The sequence below is a fragment of the Astyanax mexicanus genome, chromosome 5, assembly GCF_023375975.1.
Source record: "Astyanax mexicanus isolate ESR-SI-001 chromosome 5, AstMex3_surface, whole genome shotgun sequence".
In the NCBI taxonomy this organism is placed as follows: Eukaryota; Metazoa; Chordata; class Actinopteri; order Characiformes; family Acestrorhamphidae; genus Astyanax; species Astyanax mexicanus.
In genome coordinates, this window is record NC_064412.1 from 53,008,610 (window position 1) to 53,032,480 (window position 23,871).

The 23,871-nt window shown below is 40.4% G+C and overlaps 1 protein-coding gene across 1 annotated transcript in view; it reads right to left on the reverse strand.

Moving 5' to 3' along the window:
- LOC103043300 (protocadherin-9) overlaps positions 1 to 23,871 on the reverse strand; it is a 465,410-nt gene that overhangs the window by 439,948 nt on the left and 1,591 nt on the right. The window contains exon 2 of the mRNA XM_022675410.2: positions 19,481 to 22,642. Coding sequence (XP_022531131.1) covers positions 19,481 to 22,516 — 3,036 coding nt within the window. The 5' untranslated portion in view covers positions 22,517 to 22,642. The remainder of the gene's footprint in view (positions 1 to 19,480; positions 22,643 to 23,871) is intronic.

Here is a 23,871-nt window from a genome sequence, read left to right on the forward strand (position 1 = left end):
TTTTATCGTTGAGTTAAAAGTCAGGTTTGCACTAGGTGCACCTATAGGAATGGACTCTGATGATTGACTGTTGTCAGGATTTTAATCAGTCAGTGGTGCACCTGTGTTTTTCGCAGCCAAAATAGCAACATGCCAGAAATTTACCTGAACACACCTCACTTCCAGACCACCACGCCCATCAGTGTAGATTTATTCCTAAACTCTGACGCTATTTTAATTGTGTAGGTGCAAGGCGTAAAAATAGACTGTTGACAGGGTGTAAGATAGCAATGAGCATTGTGACGCACATTGCAGGGTGTACGATAGAGCCCATGACCTTGATAATGTGATACTGCTAAGCTAACTAACAGTGCAACAACTTAAAATGACTAGATCAAATTGAATAACACTATGAAAATATGTATTATAAATAATACTTACATAACGTATCACAAAGTGCATGGGTCGGCTCAGATTATGATTTTTTTATGTCATGTACTGTACTGGATTATTTTTTAGAAGCAAAATAAACAGGATAAACAGGGGAAAGTTAAACAAATGTGAGACATTTGGTCATGTTTTTTTTTTTCTTTATATGTAAAATACATTTTAAAATAATTTGAAAAAAAAATATATATATTTTTTTTAATATTAAGGAAAATCTATATTTTTGTGCCTTTTCAGACCTTAACGAATGTATTTCTAAGTGCATTTTTTGTGCATGTATTTTGTTAACATATGGGGATGCTTCAAATATATTAATGACTTTTATTTTGAAACAGCCTAATTGTGTCAGTGATTTTGGAGGGACAATATGTACAGATTACGAATTAACACAGATTACCTGTAATAAATTAATAACAATACAAACTCTTACCCTGCTTTTTTTATAAGTATTGATTCATAAGTACTGGGTATACTCTATTGTTACTGTCACATCAAAACCTTATATATATATATATATATATATCCAACATCATTGTCTTTACATTATTAATTTCTATTGATCTATTCACCATGTAGATTTTGTCAAAGTGTAAAGAACATTTACCAGATTACAGATATATTAATAAATATGTATGTATATATACTGTTCCTACAATATATAGCCTATAATGTTCCTACACTGTATATCAATATAAAGGGACCTCCATAGCTCCACCGCTGCCCGGATATTAATCAGGGGGCGGCCGGATCTCAGAACAGCAGTCACCCTGACATTAGTGCGTGTGCTGTTGGTATAAAAGTCCCAGGCTCTGTGTTACTAAGCAACAGATGCTACCTACATCATGTGCCAATGAGCCCAGGTACCACCTGTAAGTACAGTGTAATAAACTGTCAATGCGAAGTGAATTTTAGTTTTATTATTATGTATACATTCATTCATAATACTAAATTTTAACTGATCATTGAAGGCTGAAGGAAATGTCTTATTTTACAGGGCTTGACAGGAAATAACAGTATGTTACTAAAGAAGAACAGTCACAAAAGAAGGAAAAATGGGGAGGTTCCAGAATCTCAGCCAATCTGACAAGCATCAAACAGTGATGGCTAGATAAATTGTGGGTTAGAACATCCAGGTATGCAGTGTTTATAGTGCTTTACAAAATATGGCCTCCAATTTCATAATTTCTAAATTCCAATTCAAGTTAATATAACATACAGTATCCTACTGGATTTACATTGTAGATTCTCACTGAAGCATCAAAACTATGAATGAACACATGTGGAGTTTTATGTACTTAACAAAAAATGACCTGTCCTCCACAGTCACTGGACCTGAACCCAATCCAGATGGTTTAGGTTGAGCTGGACCACAGTGTGAAGAACGCAAAGGGGCAACAAGTGCTAATAAACACCTCTGGGAACTCCTTCCTTCCTTCAAGACTGTTGGAAAACCATTTCAGGTGACCACCTCTTGAAGCTCATTGAGAGAATGATGCCAAGAGTGTGCAAAGCAGTACAATAAGAGCAAAGGGTGGCTATTTTGAAGAAACTAAAATATAAGTACATAAAACTCCACATGTGTTCATTCATAGTTTAGATGCCTTCAGTGAGAATCTACAATGTAAATAGTCATGAAAATAAACAAAATGTATTGAAAAAGAGAAGGTGTGTCCAAACTGCGGGCCTGTACTCTATACTATATTGATATTAAATCACTGTCCAGCCCTAGGCAGGTGGTTCTATTGTTATGGCTGATCATGAACAGCACATTAGCACTAGCTGAGAAAGAAAAATAATCCAGTCAACAGGGGTCCTGCAGCCGCCACATGTCCTGCAACTCAGCCTCAAAGGCTTCTTCAACAACACCAAAGTATCTGAGCGCAGGTTAGCAGAGTTTTGGAGCTCAGCCCTCGTCTGTAGCTCACTACAAATGAATAAAAGAAGAAAAGCTCCAGCCAACTACTGAAGCTCCTGTCTGCGCTCGCCCAGGTGGGGCGCCATATTCCTGGTGGTCATGCTTCTATGTTTCTGGAGCTTCACGCAGGCTTTACCGCAGACTGCCCGAGGCTACGCCGCGGTCAAACAGGCTCAGATCACCCCATTGTCCATCAATAAGACCATCAGAAGGAGCCCCGAGCAGCTCACGCCTCACCCGCCTCACGCAGCACCTTCAAAGTTCGAGTGATGCTGCGAGGAACAAGAAGTTTCGGGCTCTGCGGCTTGTCCAAAAAATTGGTGGAATCAAAGTTGCGTTTGAGAGAGTAGCCAGGTCGCTCCCGCCAGGAAACTCGCGAGGAACTTGATTGAAACTCGTGGAAATGTCATGTTGTTGGGGGTCTAAACAAGAGTTCTTGCTTTGTAAACACAGCAGGGCTGACGTTCCGCGGAGCGCCGAGTCCAGAGCACGTCCAGTCCAAATACTATTTAGAACGATCAAAAACATCATATGTCTACAGATGTCCTGTACTTTAACATTATACTTCAAATTGAGCCTTTTATTTGGGAAGACTGTGTGAAAATTGCTTAAAAAGGTAAAAAAAAAAAAAAATACATCAAAAATTTGGACACAGAATGCACCAATATGGAAAACATGGGCTGATGATGAAATTTGTGTACATATACTTTATATATTTTATATAGTAAAAAAAAGGAACTGTCTCTACTGTCCATTAAAAGCTTTCCACTAGATGTTGGCACATTGCTTTCAGGATTTTACTTTATATACAGCTCTGGCAAAATAAATAAATAAATAAATAAATAAAAAAGAGACCACTTCAGTTTCTAAATCAGTTTCTCTGATTTTGCTATTTATAGGAATATATTTAAGTAAAACGAACATTATTCTATAAACTACAGACAACATTTCTCCCAAATTAAAAAAAAAAAAAAATGTCATTTAGAGCATTTATTTGCAGAAAATGAGAAGCGGCTGAAATAACAAAAAAGATGCAGAGCTTTCAGACCTCAAATAATGCAAATAAAACAAGTTCATATTAATAAAGCTTTACGAGTTCATAAATCAATATTTGGTGGAATAATCCTGGTTTTTAATCACAGTTTTCATGCATCTTGGCATCAAGTTCTCCTCCACCAGTCTTACACACTGCTTTTTTTTGGATAACTTTATGCTGCTTTACTCCTGGTGCAAATAAAATTCAAGCAATTCAGCTTGGTTTGACGGCTTGGTTATATTCCAGAGGTTTTCAATTTGGTCAAATCAAAGTAACTCATCATTTTTAAGTGGTCTCTTATTTATTTATTTATTTTTATTTCAGAGCTGTAGATTGGATAGGCACCATCGTTCCAGCTACTACATAAGAATATGTATTAGGTTGGTTCTTCATCAGTATGGTTTCATAGTTTTGGAACTGTGCGTCTTATAATCTGGTGCACCTTATGTATGAATTCTACCAGTCAGGTATTAATGAGCAGTAAAGCCACTCTGCTGAAGTACAGGATTATACAGGAGTTTCAGTAAAGTTTCTCCAGCAATAAGGCTGGAGCAGTATTATCATTAGCATTAGCCATTAACTTCAGCGTTAGCTCTTTCGCTTTTCAGGTGAGGTGAGTATATTGGACTCAAGGCCCCCAGCTACACTACCCAAACCATGATGGACGCCCCCATGTTTTCCCCAGTTGCCTTTTCAGAAAACCAAAATATGGTCACTCTACTAATGCAAAAGGAAAATGAAAATTGGGAAAAGGCCCGCTGGCACCAGGAGAAACAGCCAGAACCCCCGCAGACCCAGAACATCTCTCTCACCCTCTCTATTACCTCTCTCTCTCTCTCTCTCCCTCTCCACCACATCAGCTCAATGTGCCGGATATCGTAACAGTCTTCCCCTCAGGTGCAATAATGTCACACTCCATTAATCTGCTCAAACTTTAGCCTGACGCTTTAGCCCTGTCCATGCTAATCCCTCATTAAAGTCCAAATGAACCTGCGGAGAACGCGCCGGTCCCCGAGGCTCGCCGCAATCACAGCCCAGACTCTATTACACACCGCATCACGCCACGCGGGACGGACGTTAGGACGGCCATTCATTAGGCCACAGAGTCACGGGAGAAATGGCCACACACACACACGCACACACACACACACACACACGCACATTGATGATTACTTCGCTCGCGAGCTTTTCTATTCGTCTCCAGTGATACTTGATGACCTTAGGCTTACAAAGCTAGTTATACGAGTTGGACATACACACAAACACACACACACACACACACATACATAGACTGAGGCAGTTTAGTCACTTTTTGTGAGATCTTCCATTCACAACAGTTATACTATACTTGTGAGGACTTGGACTGGGTTGGTCAGAGGTAAGAAAACAATAACATACACACACACACACGCACACACACACACACACACACATACACACACACACACAATGATGATTAGTTCACTTGTGAGGTGAATCTTCTATTTGTCTCCAGTGATACTTATAGTTATACTATACTTGTAAGGACTTAAACTGGATTGGTCAGAGGTAAAAAAAAAACAAAAACAAAAAAAATAACACACACACACACACACACATACACACAGACTGAGGCAGTTTACTCAGTTTTTAAGATCTTCTACTCACAACAGTTATACTATTCTTGTGAGGACTCAAACTGCATTAGTCAAGGGTGGCAAAAAAATGACCCTAAAACTAAACAACTAAAAAATATTTTGTACTAATTTACTTGTGAAGTCTTGTACTGACAACTAAATAGCATTTTTCAAACTCAATATATCAGTGTTTATGATTTCATTTGGTCCTCAGCAGCATAGCAATACAAGTATGTACATGTGCACAAACACACAGAAATGACTTAACAAGTGATACTGATATCCAGTATTTGAAACTGATATAAACTGTGTAAAAGCCACTGTCTGAGCTGTGCATCATCATGACACACTGATGTATCCAGTCTATGGGAGCCTATTGTGTTCTGTCAATATATATATATATATATATATATATTGATATTAAATTATTGTCCAGTCCTAGTGTACTAAGGACAGCAATACAGGTGCACAGAAACACACCACCGACACACACATTCTCCAGTAGCTCCTGTATCCTAATCCCCCTGGTGCTGTTTACTCATTGCCCTTGACAGCAGCCTCTGTCTGCTGCACATATGGTGCATTTTTCCCTTTACATTAGCCTCTTAACTCCTAAACGCAGAGAGGTGCGGTGCTGTGCTTCAGGTCAGACTGAGGCCAGAACATTTCCAGTCTGTCTCACTCCCGCGGAACAGCTCAGAGAATCGGAGGGGAACAGAGTCAGAAGCACTGTTCACTGACTGCATTTTTTGGGGAGCCAAATATATGTAAGATATATTTATATTATATTTTGGCTTTTTCACACCTGTAGTTTATATGGTTTCTATGGTCCGGATCAGTTGATGAGTTTGTGTGTGTTTGAGTGTTTTCTCCCTTTTTGTTTGGTTTGGTTTCACACAGGCATAAAAACCTAAACGCACTCAATTACACACCAACAAACCACACAAGCACAATGTCTCCTCTGATTGGTCAGAGCTGTCTGGTGCAGGAGCAAGAAAGTAAATATAGTAGAGCGTATATATGTGTAGTGTGAAGCTGCTTCAACACAGAATGCTAAAAAATTGCAGATGCGCTTTTAAAAAATATATATATATATAATTTTTTTTTTTTTACGGGACATGTAGTACAAAGGTGAGCAGTGAACGCTGCACATTACTGCATGTGTAAACAGCACGGAGCAGCAGCAGAGACAGAGTTTGTTCATAGCAGTTTAATATCTACTAATATTGACTAATACATATTAGATTAAACTGCATAAATCAGCAGTTTAGCTCAATTAAAAAAAGGATATTTGAGAAATAGTTCTGTAATGATAAATTGTGCAGCCGAAGATAAGACAGGGCCAGGGATGGAGGCCTAAAATCATCCATTTATATGTTTTTTTTTACTTTTTGACATTCAGTGTTTCTATTCCTCTCTTTCATTTTCTTTTTTTTTTTTTTTTTCATTATGCCAATCTGGCAGTTGTTCTTTACATTGTGTCACGAATTCAGTAGGAATGCATGGGCCAATTTATTTTTTATTTTTTCCACTGACTTCCATCGAAAGCCAAACATGTATTTCCTATATTTTGATATAGTGCAGAGTGTTTTAGTGTTTAAATCTTTTTTTTTTTTTTTAAACTGATCACACACAGAGCTCTGTAATGATCATGAGATCATGGCACCAATGGTCTGAGAGGTTTCAGATGGGATTGGCTGATGTGTTGAGTATGGACAATCACCACCCAATCTCATGTCCCTATCAACTTCACTATCAGAACTCATCCCAGAAGGTTATGAACAGAGCACCATCATTCCTGCACGGTGGGCATCGGACGTACAGCACACCATAGAATTTCTCGGTAAAGCTTATAGCTATAATACAGTCCACGTTTTATAGGGTAATTACTGTGTACTTATAGAGTAAGAATGGTAAAACACTGTACACTACATAATACAGCCTGCTCCCTGTAGTTTCTGAGTAATTACTGTGTAATTACTGTGTACTTACAGAGTAATAACAGTAAAAATCAGGTGAGGTGTGGGTTTATTAACCATTAATAAAAAACATTGTGTTTTCTGTGTATTAATGTATACATTTTCTTTAAAATCTCAGCATTCCTGATTGTGTTATTGAAGATATATAAATATTATTTTATTTTATAGTCTTGATATTACCAACTATACGTTTTCTTCCTACTCTGCTCCACCTTGACTGTTTTTATCTGCTCCACCCTCGACAGTTTTAAAAGCATAAATCAAATTCTCCCCTTCTTTTTTAAACTCATTAAAGTATTAGAATAATAATACTGTACTTCCCTGGAGTGTGACTGGAATTAAGCCTTCATAACTGCCAAGAACAAAGAGCAAAATTATTGATTATATACGGTATTATTTAATATGAAAATTGCACCACAAATTTAGGGTTTATAGAAATTGCAGGTTTTCCTGTGCTTTATATATTTTTGTACCTACATTTAAGTACGAGTAGGACCCCATAAGTATTTTATATTTACTGATTCATAGAGAGCAGTTACACCATAAGTGTTGGGAAAGTACATTAGTTAGGTAAGTTTCAGAAAGTTTCCTTATTTGTTACACTCTTGTTCCTGGTTGTAATTTATTTATACCTACGATTAAATAAAGTACCTGTAGGACCCGGTAAGTATATTGAATGTATGGAATATTCATCCAGAGAAGTTACATCATAAGTAAAGGGAACTTACCCTCTATTAAGGCTGTATTAAGGGCTTATAAAGTGTTACCAATTTCTCTCCATGATTTCTATACATGGGTGACATGAGTGGAAAAGCGTCCATATAAATGTTCGACAAGTGTGAAGAGTCAGAATCTCATAAGCGTATAAGTGTTTTCAGCAGCTCCGGGCATTCTCTGACCTGCGCGAATAAAACCTGCGTATCGTTCTGTCAAAAGAAATCTGATTAGCTTCTTTTCAGCGCTGGTTATGACTATATAAGAGTTTTTAGTGGAGTCCCACAGAGGCTGCGGCGTTTTTGGATTGCTGAGGTGAGAGACACTTCAGAAATGAAAAGCTGGAGGTGATAAATAGCAACGACTTTAAAGCTATCGCTTGCACACACAGAATAAAGGAGGGGGAAAAAAGAGAGAGAGAGAGAGAGAGAGAGAGAGAGAGAAAGAGAAAAAAACTGCTGTCTTCAAGTACTTCAGCTCAAATCCAGGGTTAGTAAAAAATAACCTCTCCGAAATGAAACGCGGGACCTCCGAGCGCTCTTATAAATGACTGTATAATTTCAGTTTGCAGTCAGCAATGAACACTCGCTTCCAAATTCAATTTCCTCCTTCAGTTTATTAATCAGAAACGCTCAAGTTTCCCCTCGGCTCTCCGCATGTACAGTTTAATCAATAAGAGCCTAAATGTTTCATACACTTCCTGAGTGTGTCTACCGTACCAACATCTATTAAAAACTCAGGTGTGTGTCAGAGAGACGAGTGTGTGTGCTCAAGTGTGTGTGTGTGTGTGTGCGAGCACGTCCCTAGAGACATTACACAGCAGTCTCCAAATGTGATAAAGAGCTTTGTGAGTATGTGTGAGTGGTGAGTGTGTTTTTGTCCTTTTCTATTAAAAATATTAGCAGTAGTCATCAAATTTATTCTGATAAAGAGCTTACTATGAGTGTGAGTGTGTGTGTGTGTGTGTGTGTGTGTGTGTGTGGATAACATATTTTCCCAAGAATTATTGCGATAAATTCATTTAAGACCATAAGACCAATCAATGGTCTTTAGCTTTGATTGAGGCTCACATTCACTGTGGCACTGGTTCAATAAGATGTCACAAGATTTATTTTAATCCAGTGTTGCATTAATTAATTTTTCTCCAAGATCTTGCAGCAGCATTGATGATGGTAGAGTCTGACCAACCACTGCACAAAGCAGCTCTTCTCCATCCAGCACATCCCAAAGATTCTCAATGAGGTTAAGATCTGGACTCTGTGGTGGACTCTCTCTCAATCCATGTGTGGAAAAGATAAATGATGATCTCATGCTCCCTGAACCCTGAACTCTTTCACAATTCCAGCCCCAATGAATCCTGACATTCTAGACATCTTGGAATATGCCCGTGTCATCAGGAAAGAAAAAAATTTATCCATTGATCCAGGAGTAACCTTGTTTATATTCAGTATATTCAGGTAGTCAGCTGACCTCATTCTTTCAGCACATACTGTTGCTGAACCTAGACCTGCAGACCAACTGCAGCATCAACCATCAACCCCACATCATTTACTTACTTAAAACCAGGTAGTGACCTTTTTTTTGGCCAGAAATTGTATTTGTATGTATCATGTATCATCCTAATGGTTTTAAAAGTCTTTATCCTGGTTCTCCAAGAAAATATCATATGTTTTACACATTTTACAGTAGCCATTATTGAGTTTATATCAGAAATGGTTTAAAAAAATGATGGACTGAAGACATATTTTCTATCGGAATGAACAGTAAAAAAAAGAAAACACAGAAAAATGATCACTCCTGATAATTAGGGGTAGGGCAACTTATTGTTCTATATACAATATATCGTATCATTTTTGTGCTTAATATATTATCGGAATTTGGCATCAAATATGGATATTTGTATTGAAACGTAGGTGCACTAAACTTCCTAAGACTTGCCCACAACTTTGACTTTTGAGTTAAACTAAAGTTAAACTGCTTCATTACTCCACATGGTGGCGCTATAATCAAACGAATAGGGTAAAACTATGGTGAAGAATATTGGTTATGAAGTTTTGTGAAACTGACACCAGTATTTTGTTCTCTTCAGTAACACAGATGCTGTAAAATATCGTAGAGGATTGTCTCACGATATATTGAGAAATACAGAATCAGTATATATATATATGTGTGTGTGTGTGTGGTCGTTTATCAAAACGCTTTTGTGATAAAGAGCTTATTGTGTCTTCAAGTGTGTGTGTGTGTGAGAGTTTGTGTGTGGAGGAAATATCATGCTGTGTGGTCTGTGAAAAAGTGTGTGTGTGTGTGTGTATGTCTCATCCTACTGAAAGCATGACAACATAAAGCACACCAGTCATCAAATGTGAGATTTGTGAGTGTGTGAGATTTGTGAGTGTGTGTGTGTGTGTGTGTGTGTGAAGCGTAGCTGAAATCAGGCCGTGACGGGCGAATGATGACACATCATAATGCTCCGACACCGGGGGTGCAGTTTCTCACCCGGTTCTGTGCTGAAACTGGGGCAGAGCTTTAGCGTTAGCGTTAGCGGCGGAGCTGCAGTACAGTCAGGGCGGATCAGGGCAGAGTTAATTGGCCCGTGGCCGTCACAGGAGTGTTTTGGCGCAATAACGAGCTTCCTCTCAAACACCTCCGGCTGCAGCGACTATCTCTCTCACACACACACACACTTAACACACACACACACACACACACACATTTAACACACACCAACTTAAACACACACACACTCACTGCTAAAGAGAAAAGTAGTGATACTCAGTGAGGGAAGGAGAGAGAGGACTGATAAAGGAAGTGAGAGAGACAGAATGAGTAACATGGAGGTAAAAGGATGCAGAATGAGAGAGAGAAAACAAATGGGGCAAATGAAGGGAGAGAGAGAGAAAGGGAGGTGAAAGAAGGGTAAAAGAATGGAGAGAGAGAAAAAGAAGGGTAAAGAAATGTAAAGACAGAGAAAAAGGAAGTGAGAGAGAGAAGAGTAAAGGAAGGGGGAGAGAAAGGGAGGTAAAGAAAATAAAAGAGAGAGAGAGAAAGGGTGGTAAAGGAAGGAGGTAAGGAACAGAGAGAGGGTGTTATTGGAAGTGAGAGAGAAAAAGACGTGTAAAGGAAGGAAGCAAGAGAGAGAAAGAAGGGTAAAGGAAGTGAGAGAGGAATGAAGGTAAAGGAAGCGAGAGAGAGAGAGAGAGGGAGTGAGAAGAGTAAAGGAAGGAAGAGGGAGAAAGGGAGGTAAAGCAAGAGAGAGAGAGAAAGGTAAAGGAAGTGAGAGAGAGAAAGGGAGGTAAAGGAAACAAAAGAGAAAGAGTAAGAAGGGTAAAGGGAGGGAGAGTGGAAGAGAAAGAGAGAGAAGGTGGTAAAGAAAGGGAGAGAGAGAAAGGGTGGTAAAAGAAAACAAGGGAGAGGAACAAAGGTAAAGAAAAAAGAGAGGAAAAAAGAAGGGTAAAGGAATGGAGAGAGAAAGAGAGAGAGAGAGAAAGAGAAAGGAAGGTAAAGAAGGCAAATAGACAAATGGGGTAAAGAAAAGGAGAGAGAAAAGGGGAGGTAAAGGGAAGGAGAGAGAGAAATGAAGGTAAAAAAGCAAGGAAGCAAGAGAGAAAGAAAGAGAAAAGAGAGAGAGATACAGCAGAAAAGAAAAAGAGGGAGAGGAAGGAAAACAAGAGAGAGGGAGGTAGGGAAGGGAAGGAAGGAAATGGGAAACAGAGAGAGAGAGAGAGAGTGCAGACACTTGTGGAATGACAGCGTTTTTATGACTGTTGTTAAAGCGCTCTCTTCAATGGCTTGGCAACAGTTACCATCTGCAGTTGATGCCAATAAAGCCATCTGAAACCGAGTCTGAATCGAGCTGTTTCCAAAACTGCTCAGCACCACCACCATTACCCAGCCCTGCGTTACTGATAGTGCCGCACTGATCACGACTGCTTATGGTTTCATGTATCAGATTTTTTTCACAGCCAGATTGGCCGACAGTTAATTTATTAGGATGACTGTGGTGTGGGCAAATCCAACACAGTACAGCACACTCACACTCACTCACACGAACTCACACACACTCACAGATTTCCAGTACTGTCCTTTAGAGCTCATTTACACATACTCACTTCATGTATGCAAATTAATTGACTTCTTTTAAGATAGGTAACTGTTCACTGGATGCACCAGACATGGCGATGAAGAAGGAGGTCATGGAAATGTATTTAGTACAAAAAAGAGGAAAGAGGCAGCAGAGTAAATGGTTGTAAATGGATGGCTGTAAAATTTCCACCATAAGTGTCTTTTTTAAAAGTCTATTCTATTCTATTCTATTCTATTCTATCCTATTCTATACTAATTTCCTGACAAAAAAAAGACATAGCCTGAATTAGTATTCATTTATAACGTTGAAAGAAGGGTAAAGGAAGGGAAAGTGAGAGAAAAAAGAAGGGAGAGAGAGAGAGAAGGGTAAAGGAAAGGGAGGAGAGAAAGGGAGGTAAAGGAAAAAAAGAGAGAGAAAATGGGTGGTAAAGGAAGGAGGTAAAGAACAGAGAGAGGGTGTTATTGGAAGTGAGAGAGAAAAACACAGGTAAAGGAAGGAAGCAAGAGAGAGAAAGAAGGGTAAAGGAAGTAAGAGAGGAATGAAGGTAAAGGAAGCGAGAGAGACAGAGAGAGAAGAGTAAAGGAAGGAAGAGGGAGAAAGGGAGGTAAAGTAAGAGGGAGATAGTGGTAAAGGAAGCGAGAGAGAAAGAAGGGTAAAGGAAGGAAAAAAGAGAAAGGGAGGTAAAGCAAGAGAGAGAAAGAAAGGTAAAGGAAGTGAGAGAGAGAAAGGGAGGTAAAGAAAACAAGAGAAAGAGTAAGAAGGGTAAAGGAAGGCAGAGTGGGAGAGAAAGAGAGAGAAGGTGGTAAAGAAAGGGAGAGAGAGGAACAAGGGTAAAGAAAGAAAGAGAGAGAAAAATAAGGGTAAAGGAATGGAGAGAGAAAGAGAGAGAGAGAGAGAGAGAGAGAGAGAGAGAGAGAGAAAGGAAGGTAAAGGAGGTGAAAGGACAAATGGAGGTAAAGAAAAGGAGTGAGAAAAGGGGAGGTAAATGAAAGGAGAGAGCGAAATGAAGGTAAAAAAGGAAGAACTGAGCTTTTAGCCCCAACTATGACCTTTCAGCCCTAAATTCTGTTAAAAAAGTTTAATTTCTCCACCTATTTTGGCATTCTGGATGTTCTCTACATACAAGATTTTTGATTGACAACTGTCTATTTAAATAACATGAAAATAAATGACAAAAAGTGCTTTACTGAAAATAAAAGCAACACAGATCTGCCAAAATCTAAATCAAAATATGTGCCGGTTGTTTGTTTGTAGTAAAAATTGGCAGAATCTTATCCAGCCTTGGCCAGTTTCCATTGTTCCCTAATTACAATAATGCTAATATGATCTGTAGTATGTTAATAAGTTGTTCTGGATGCAGCTTCTTAAGAAAGAGGTGGAGACAAAGAGAGAGAGAGATAGGAGGAGGGGGACAGGAAGTGAGGATAAAAATAAACAAAAAAAAGAAAGAAAGAAAGAAAGAAGGAAAGAGAGTTGGGCCCTGCTTAGTTGCAGCCTGGACGACCTGAGTATTGAACCCACAACCTTGTCATCAATAACCTGGTGCTCTACCCACTGAGCCACTACTGCACCATTATTATAATTTGTAATAATAATAATAATAATAAACAAATGTGCTAAAGTTAACTTTCTTAAAATTATGAGTCATGTCATTTATTACTAACGTAATACAAATTTCACAAATTATTTTATCATATTTTATGTATCTTAAAACCTACTTCCTCTATACTAAGCTAAGCATAGTAATCAGAATCAGATTTAAAATTAGTTCAAATGAGCTCTTACTTTGCATACTTGGCTGAAGTGCTGACATGCGTCATTTCAGTGTACTGATTGTTTTTGAGTGTTACTATGCTGTTTCCTGTTTGATTGTCTGGTAAACGTCTATGCTAGTGGGCAACAGGTCTTAATGAGTTATGGGGTTATGGGTCTTAATGTTTTGTACAACTAAGCATAAGAAGAAAATGATAAGAACGGCTAATGTGATCTATAGTACGTTAATACGTTTTTTTCTGGATGCAGCTTCTTAAGAAAAAGGAAGAGGGGAGACAGAAAGAGAGATAGGAGCAGGGGGACGGGAAGTGAGGATAAAAAGAAAGAAAGAAAGAAAGCGAGGGAAGGAGGGAAGGAGGAAGCTAGTGCTAAGGTTGTGACCCTGCTGGACGCGGTGAGTAGAGCAGCTCACACTGTGCTTTATTTCGTCTGTCTGAAGCTTTACAGTGGCTGCCATTGTTCTGGACCACTGAGTCATACCCAAAAGCACGAAGCGCACGCAGAGCCTCGGACGCGGGGCCACAGTGCGACAGACGGAGGTCACAAACTCTCTCCAGCCGCTGTCACACCACATGGGCCTTTTCCATCTCCTCGCAACACGCTCTCCAAAGAATAAACAGAAAAAACACAACTCGTATCCAGGGCTTTCTTTCGCCGCTACTTGAAAGCCTCCCGCAGTTCACTTGAAACTTGTTTGGTACACAGCCAGACGCCACCGCCTCGCATGCAACACTGTGAAACACTTTACAGGAAACAACCAACAATCAACACAGAGATCTGCAGGACTATGGGGATGATATGGGGAAAAATATGCAAATACGCCTGCAAATAATTAACAACACTGGATGTAGTAAAATACTAGAATGTGTCTATAATAAAATATCGTAACAATCAGGTCGCCTTTGATGAATTGAACCAATATATTGCTGAGCCATATATATATATATATATGGATATTTGACTGGTAGCAACAGAAAAGGGTGTGTACATATCGTCGCTGTCCAATAAAAAACAATTATCTCCATTTTTGACATTTAAACACACAAACTCTCCTTTACAATGCATTAAAATTTCTTGATGAATGGACCAATAGAAATTCTTCAAAATGGCCTGAAAGAAACTCTTCATACACGGACTTCCAATGAAAGTTAAGTACGTTTTATCTCTCTTCTATAAAGTTGCCATTTTGGAGATACTAGTTTTTCATTGGACAGCAACAATATCAGAAATTCGCATGAATCTGAGCCAATCCAGCATCAAATCTAGTCTAATACAGCCAATACTCACATTACTGTTTGCTGCATCATTATAAAATAGCAGTGTATTTTTCACACCTGCACTTTAAAAATCCAGTTTGTTTTTACTCTTGACGTGATTCATTTGGACAGGTGTGAACATAGCAATCACACCATGATTAGAACCAAAACAATCCCACCAAGACTATTGACCATTGACCAGGAGTTGGTCTCAATCCGGCCCCCGAAAAACTGTATATATGAGTATTAGCCAGATAATTACTACTGCTATGAACGAAAAAAAAAAAACGCCATCTCTATTTTAAACTGTACAGAAATACATACTAGTCCAGAACATAGGAACTTCTTCCTGTATTTACTCTTTTGTTTCACCTCAGACAGCTCTGACCAATCAGCAGAGAGAGCGTTCTCACATATTATTTTGTAGGTGTGACTATAGCTGTAAAAGTGCTTTAAGTGCTTCAATTTAAACCAGTTTATTCGAAGCTGTTTGAGCAGTTTTATTTCACTGGAGCAATACTGGCATTGGCTTATACTACACAAAAAGATCAATACTTCCATCTCTAACCAGCATTTCACCTCATCAGTCTTAGTCTCAAATACATGCTAGCTTTGTAAGACTAATTAAATCATTATATTTCTTTAGTAACTGTTAGCATAGTTAGCATAGATAAACTGGAGAACAACCAGATAATGCTAACTATACAGGTCTATACCATATATGGCAAACATTACTAGCGGTTACTACAGTGTTATAAGTTAGACAAAGAGAATCACAATCACCAATTGAGTTGGACACCAAGCTGTAAACACACACACACACACACACACAGAGACAAGAAAAAAACAAAACAAAACAAAGTGATAAGTAGAGCAAAAGGTTGAGGGCCTTGCTCAGTTGCCCAACAGTTGCAGTCTGGCCTGCCTGGGTATTGAACCCACAAGCCCGTCATCAATAACCTGGTTAATCCAACAGGATTAACTGTGGATGCTGTAAGAGGAAGCTGTCTGAAAGGGATGTTCGTGTGCTAACCCGGATTGTATCCAATAAACATAAAACCACGGCTGATCAAATCACGGCAGAATTCAATGTGCACCTCAACTCTCCTGTTTTCATTGTCCAACCCCTGTATAGTGAAGCTTATTGCACCTCCTGTAGTTTAGTACTAATTACATCATGCAGAATACTCTGAACAGCCAGCTGTATACAGTAAATAAACAGTGTTTATTCCTCATCAGCTGACGCTACAACTGACCAATCAGTGCGGTCGTCTGATCGTCACAGCAGTAATAATGACAGCAGCTGCTCTCATTTGTAAACGTCCACAATCGGGAGCAGCTACCTCTTCGCCTTTTCATAGCCGGAGGGAAAGAAAAAGGTTACACATGGAGGTGCCGTGTCTCATGAGCTCTGCCCGGAGACATTTGTCTGATCCCTGCAGCCCACGTAGTCACACACACACACACACACACACACACTCTCTCTCTTTTTTCCCCCAGAGCTGAACCGTGCTCTACACTGAGCCCTCGCCATCCGGCCACGCGACTCCATTAGCAGAGCTGCGGGCTTTTGTTTGTGCATCTTTCACGCTTAAGAAAATTACACACAGTCCTCAATGCTGCGCTGACCCGGGAGCGTGTGTGCATCATTTAGTGCATCATCACACGGCTCACAGTGTGTGTGTGTGAAAGAGAGAGAGAGAGTGTGTGTAAGAGAGTGTGTGTATGTGTAGCTGCTCTCTCGCCTGCTCTCTCAAATGGTCAAGCCTTATCATTTTCATCCGCGACTGCCATTATCAATCTGGTGTGCATTCAGCCCATCGTCAGGCATGAGAATGGGAATGCCGGCCAAAGGAGGTGCTAACACTCGCGCACACACACACACACATACAGAGAGAAAAAGAGAGAGAGAGAGAATGAAAGAGAATGAGAGAAAGAGAGACTCTCTCCTCTATTTCCCTTGGTATCAAACATACACCTATACAGAGAAGGAGAGAGAGGAGAGAAAGAGAGAAAGAAAGAGAGAGACATGCACTCTCTTTCTCTCTCTCACACAGGCACACATACAGACAGAGACAGAGAACGAGAGAGAGAGAGAGACAGAGACTCTCACAAACACACACATACATACAGAGAGATGGGGAGAGAGAGAGAAAAAGAGAGAGAGAGAGAGAGAGAGAGAGAGAGAGAGAGAGAGAGACAAAAACACTCTCTTTTCCATCTCTTTTGGTATCGCACACACACATGTACAGAGAGAGAGAAAGAGGGGGGGACAGAAAGAGAGAAAGAAAGAGAGAGAGAGACGAACACTTTTTGTCTGTCTCCACACATACATACAGAAAAAGAGAGGGATAGAGGGAGAGAGAGAGAGAGAAAGAAAGAAAAAGAGAGACATACACACTATCTCTCTCTCAAACACACACACATACATCCAGAGAGAGAGAGCGAGATAGAGAGAGAGAAAACGAGAGAGACTCACACACTCTCTCCTTCATCTCCCTTGGTATCACACACACTCACACACACACACACACACACACACACACACACAGAAACACACACACACACTTATACACACTCGCATGTTGGCCCAGAGCCAGCCATCCTAAGCCTTACAGAACAACAGTGCCACCTAAAGGTAACATTCCCTCCCTCCTCCTCCTCCTCCTCTCTCTCTCTCTCTCTCTCTCTCTCTCTTTCTCTCTGGCGCCCTCCCCAACCCTTTTCCCTCTCTCTCTCTCTCTTTCTCCGAACCCTCTACCCTCATGCCACAACAAGAGCTTTTTCTGTTTGCCTCATAACAAGCATCCCATTTTAATGAGGCTTTGAAGGAATGGATTAGATTGATATTGGAGACTTATTAATGGATAATCCGCTTTGGACTGGATACGGCTCTACCTTAATGGCCTAGGTTACTTCGCCAGTGTGCTGCTGCACACTGCCACAGACTTTCTTTCCCCTGAAACAGAGGATGGAAACACACGGCTCGAGTACGAGAGAGAGAAAGAGAGAGAGAGAGAGAGAGAGAGTGTGTGTGAGACAGAGAGCTCAGTTTCCTTCTCCCCGGTTGCATTACAAGATTAATTAAGGGGTCAGTGCTAAAGCAGTGCTAGTGAGAGAGCAAATCAAAAGAAAGATTTAAGCTTTAGGAGATTTCAAAAGGAACGGAGGTAAAGAGGCACACACCTACTGAGATACGTGTTTATAAAGACACATTAAAAAACACATCAAAACAAAAGCATACTGAGTATTATTACCAGGGGCGGGCGATATGACGATGTGATTATATTTTATCGTATCATGATGATATTGTGTTTTTTTTTTTCTGATCAGGATACATAACACATAAACTTTTATACATCATTATGCAGTATATGCATCATTCCAGTTTATAAGGCTGCACAATACGTGTATATATTTGATCAGCACCCTTATTTTTATATCATTTTAGCACCATAAATCCAGCGTGTGCATATGCAATACACACAGGAAATATGTGCAACTTTTTTAGCGTCTTGATACAAAAGGGATTTGTGCTATTTTCAATTTCCAGAGGCTGATTTTATCTGTCCCACATAATTTATTCTATTTTGATATCGTGAGTTTATTATTTTTGTCTCACTATTGTGCAGCCCTATTAAAAAGAATGTAATAAATCCTGTTTAATTGGATATTAACTGCAGCAAATTCTGAATTAAACTCAATACAAAATGAGGCATTAGGCATTAAAAAAGAAGTGTAATTTTAAAAACTCTCATATGAAGACTTATTAAGATAAGTTTTAACATCTTTAGTATCTTTATCAAATTGTTTTTAAAAATCGTAATACAGTACAATATATTTACCATATCGCCCACTCCTATCCATCCCTCCTCAAACTCATTACTCATTAGTTATTCGTGTTGTCTTTATGAAACGTTACAGAGAAAACAGATCAGTATTTTTTTGTATCTTCTTTTGTTTGTGTTTCTATAGAACTCTTTTTTTTGGAAATTCCAAAGAGCTGAATGCTGAAATGGTGATCGGAGTAGACAGGCGAGAAAAAAATGTTTCTTTCACAAATTTCTGGGTTTCTGAGTTTCTGACAGCACTGAAGGTTTGCACCATAAGTAAGTGTGCAGCAAAAAATAATAAAAAATAAAATAAAAAATAAAAATAAAGAAATAAAGAAATAATAATTCAATCTTCGGTCTCTTAAGAATTAGGAAGAAAATTCAAGTTCAAGTAGATCTGCAATGTTGACTCTCTCCAACTTTACAGTTACTTAGTTACCAGTTAATTAATGAATTATCCACTGTGTCCACATTTTATTTACTGTTAACAACAGAACAAAATTGAAAAAAAAAAAATAATAATAATAATAATAATAATAATAAATAAAAGGAAAAAATACAAATGCATGAGGTAAGCTGATGACAAAATGGAACTTGGAGCCTGGTTCTTTTTTCTTTTTTTTTCAAGTCCAACCATTGCTTAAAGTTTGTTTTTTTGGTATAAAAGTACATGAAGTAAATATAATATGGGTGGTGGAAGTTTCTAATTTGTTTTTGTCTTACTTTTGTCTTTTTTTTTCATTATCAGATGCATACATCAGAGCAACTAAGCAACTAAAACTGGCACTTCAGTACTGAACAGGGCAGTTATATGCAGTACTTATAGACCAGTAAAAGTGTTCTTTTACCTGTCTGGTGTGTAAGGTCCCGCCCTTTGTCTTGAAGCCTCCTTGGGAACTGCACTCCGAGGCACTGAAGTGGTCTGAGCTGGTGGAGGAGCGCTTGGAGAGCGTGTCGCATCCTCCGACGAAAGTGTTGTCCAGCGGCAGCTCCTGAATGACGTGATGCTTTTTCACGGACACAGGAGTGTCGGCCTTCAGGTGGAAAGCGGACTGGGGCGAGGCAGACTTGTAGTGCCTTGCTAAGTCGGGGCTACTGGGCTTGAAGGTGGTGGTTGGCGTAGTATTCCAGTCAAAGCGTCCGATCCCGGGTTCTTCCAGTTCGGCAGGGATGCTAATGGTGCCGTTTATGGGCTCGTGAGCTGGATCGTCGGGTTTGTTTTCCTCGATTGTGACAAAGTTCAGCAGGGAGCTTTTGGGCGACTTCCTTTTCTTGCGCTTCTTCTTCTTGTTCTGCTTGTTCTCCTGGTTGGGCGACATCCACTCTGCACCTTGCTTCTTCCTCTGAGCAGCCTTGAACTGAGAAGCGTGACGGCAACGCACCAGAACGGTGATGAAAATGACCACGATGACCACCATTGCTCCTGTAACGATGGCAATAATGGTTTTCAAGTTATCGACATTGTGGTACGCCTCACTGCTGTCGCCTATGTTTCTGTCCAGCGGCGTCTCCATGGTCTGGCGGATGAGGCTGTAGATGTGAGATGAATTTCCAACAGTGTTGTTCACGTAGAGGAAAACCAGAACCAAGGTGTGCAGGGACTTTGGGTAGCCCAGATCGCTGATGTTGACCACCAGCCGATGGAGGCCGGAGTCGGCTTCTGTGGGCTTTTCCTCTAAGGTAATATTCCCAGTCACAGGATCAATCCTGAACAGTCCCTTGTTGTTCCCATTGACGATAGTGTACTTCAATTCTGCGTTCATTCCTGTATCTCCATCCACTGCAAAAACTTCAGCAACTACTGAGCCTGGAATCGCAGACAATGGCACCAGCTTGAAAGAAGTGTTCGAAGGAGGGTAGATAACGATGGGAGGGTTGTCATTGACGTCGATGACATTGATGGTCACCTTTGCGGCCGATGAACATGGCGGGTGGCCGCTGTCCACAGCCCTGACATCAAAAGTGTAGGAGCTTTGCTGCTCCCTGTCGAAAGACACGTTGGACTTTATGACTCCAGTGTATGGGTCGAGGATGAAGTTTTCATTATCGTTGAGTATGGAAAGAGAAACCACAGCATTTTCACCTGCATCTGCATCTGTAACTGTAATCACTCCAACCGTGCTGTACTTGGGCAGGTTCTCAGACACGAAGAACTGAAAGTGGTTGTGCGTGAACTTGGGGCTGTTGTCATTTTGATCCAGAATAGTGACGATGACTGCTGCCTGGCTTTGCAAAGCACGAGTGCCGTTGTCTCTCGCTGTGACAGTGAATAAGAACCTCTCCTGGTCCTCTCGATCAAACACTCTTGATGCTGTGAGCACCCCTGTTTTGCGGTCAAGGTCAAAGAAGGAGGCATTAGGACCAAGCTGGTAGACGATTTCAGCATTCCTTCCACTGTCTTCATCTGTGGCAGTGATGGTTGTCAGATATAAGTCACGCTTGTTATTTTCTGAAACTGTCAGTTCAATAACCGGCTGTGTAAAAATCGGCGGATTATCGTTCTCGTCCTCTAGCCTCACTCTAACCAGTGCTGTCTGGTTCAAGCTGGGCTTTCCAGAGTCAGATGCCACAATTTTAAAGATGTACTCCTTGGTGCCCTCGTAATCAAGCAAAGCTGAGGTTTCCAACAAGTACTGGTTGTCGTAGACGGCTTTGAGGTGGAAGGGCACGTCCTTTTCAATGAAACAAATCACCTTCCCATTGACATCCGTGTCCTTATCAGAGACGGTGATAAGAGCAATCTTGGTGTTAACGGGGTCTTTTTCAGACAGCAAGACAGTGCCATTGGTTGGACTGATAATGTATCTCAGATCTATGTTTGGAGCATTATCATTCACATCAGTCACATTGATTGTTACGGTGGCTCGTGCCGAACTGGAGCTGCCATCGCTCGCTAAAACTGACAGTTTATGATTAGCAGTCTCCTCCCTGTCCAGTGGCCGTTGCACTGTTATAAGGCCGGTGGTGGAATTCAACGCGAAGAGCCTCCTCGTGGCTGGAGATACCTGGGTGCCGAACATGTATTTGATTTCTGCATTGGCGCCAACGTCTGCATCTGTAGCCTGCAGCTGCACGACTGAAGTTCCGACCGGAGAACTTTCAGGAATGTGAACTTCTATTTGGCTCTCTTTGAACACGGGTCTGTTGTCATTGACGTCAGTCACCGTGACTTGAAGGATGGCAGTGCTGGATTTCTGAGGGCTGCCACCGTCCTCCACTTTGATCTTCATCACATACGTGTCCTTCTGCTCCCTGTCGAGATTCTGCTGGACGATAAGCTGCGGCCACTTCTCCCCTTCTGGCGTCTCAACGATGTCCAAGCCAAAAGCGCTTTGGCCGTTGACCAACTCGTACTTGTACACGCTGTTGGGTCCCATGTCTGGGTCGGTGGCAGAGGGGATGGCGAAGCGGCTGTTGATGAGCGTGTTTTCAGGAATGGAGATGTTAATTACTGGCGAAGGGAACATCGGGGCGTTATCATTAGTGTCCTTCACGACGATCTTGATTTTGATCAATCTGAAGTAGTCATTGGGCAGTATGACCACTTCGATTTCGAAGGAGCACTCGCTGTCCTCGTACGAGGGTCCGGGGCAGAGCTTTTCACGATCGATTCTGTTGGAGGTGGTAAAAATCTCTCCTGTGTTGCTCATCACTCTCAGCAGCGGGTTGTCCCCTGCTTTCGACACCAGCCGGTAAACCAGATTGTTGCTGGCCCCAGTGGCAGTGTTCATATGGGAGATGTTCAAGTCCTTTGGTATGTTTCCAATAAGAACGTTCTCTTGCAGTTCCTCCCGGATAGGGTAAATTAGTTCTTGGGCTATGGCGGGATCTAGCCACAGGCAAGCAACTAGGGTTGCCAATAAGTAGAAATCCTTTAAATCCATGACAGCAGTTCAATCGTGTTCCCCTCTGCTCTTATTTTTTCAAAACAGTTATCCCCATGCACCGCGGTCACAGCCAAGGATTCATGGACCCGTGCGTTCAGAGATAAGGAGCAGCCAAGCGCAACCCTACGAATAAACAATATTACAACACAGGTCTTCAGCAAATAATTCAGATATGCAGAGACAAGCCAAAGAATCAAAGCATGACGATATAAATACATACCTATATTTAGCATTCACACTATTACTGCAGAGCCAGAGCATATTTATGATTAGGCTACAGCATAGCATATGGACTCATTATGATAGGTTCAGACTTTCAGAGCATTAACATTATATGGTTATATTATTGCCTGCAATGGCTTAAGACAGGGCAAATCATTCACGGCTATTTTTTATTCACATGCCAACCAGCCTGTGTCCGTGTGTAAATGTGTGTGCATATGTCCTCTCGTAAGTATCTGTCCTTTCCACCCAAGGACTGCGAGATAATGCGGCTGCTCTCTTAGCGTCGTCTTTCTCTCAGCACCTTCCTCGTAATAACGTGGATAACGACTCATGCAGTGAGTGCATCTCTCTCGCTCTAAACGCTCAAGCCTGTCTGTCTGCACAAGTTTAAAGACACACAGACCTTGGCTGGAGCAAATGGTTGTGGTTAAAGCTGCGAGTGTGTGTTTATTGTGTGCAAATAAAGGAAACATGTTAAACATGTTAAGCATGCTAAACACGCTAAGGTTGCAAACAGTTCCAAAGAAAGCATTGCACAGTAGGATGCATAAGGGCTTAGAGATAAATAAATGCTGTAAAGGCTTAGACTAGGGGTGCATGATATGGGCAAAAAAATATTTCGCTGTTATCAGATATTATGATATAGTTGTAAAACACGATAAATTAAAATTGGAAAATGTTGATGTTTAAGCTCCTCTAAGATTTTACTATGCTTGTTTTATTTATTCATGGTAAAAACTCATATCATGATAAATCAGTGATAAAAGTACGATTTCACAGTTGGTAGTAAAGATACAGTTTGCGTGGCATTGCACAGTAATAGTGTTGATGTACAATGGTGGGAATAATGTGATACTACATTTAAACCATTGCATTGCAACGTGGTGTTGCACGTAAGTGATACTCTGTGTTGTTAAGTGGTTGGTTATTGGTTATACCAACTTTTTATACATTTTTTACTCGTAATTTAGTGTTTCTGGAGAGTAGATCTTATTTAAGCAGTTTTAGTAACAGATTGGATGTGTCTATAGTAAAAAAAGAAAAAAAATCATATCATGATAAAAATGAGAATGCTATTCATCGTACAAGCCCTAGCTCACATTTTAGCGCTTCCAAAGTTTGCAATG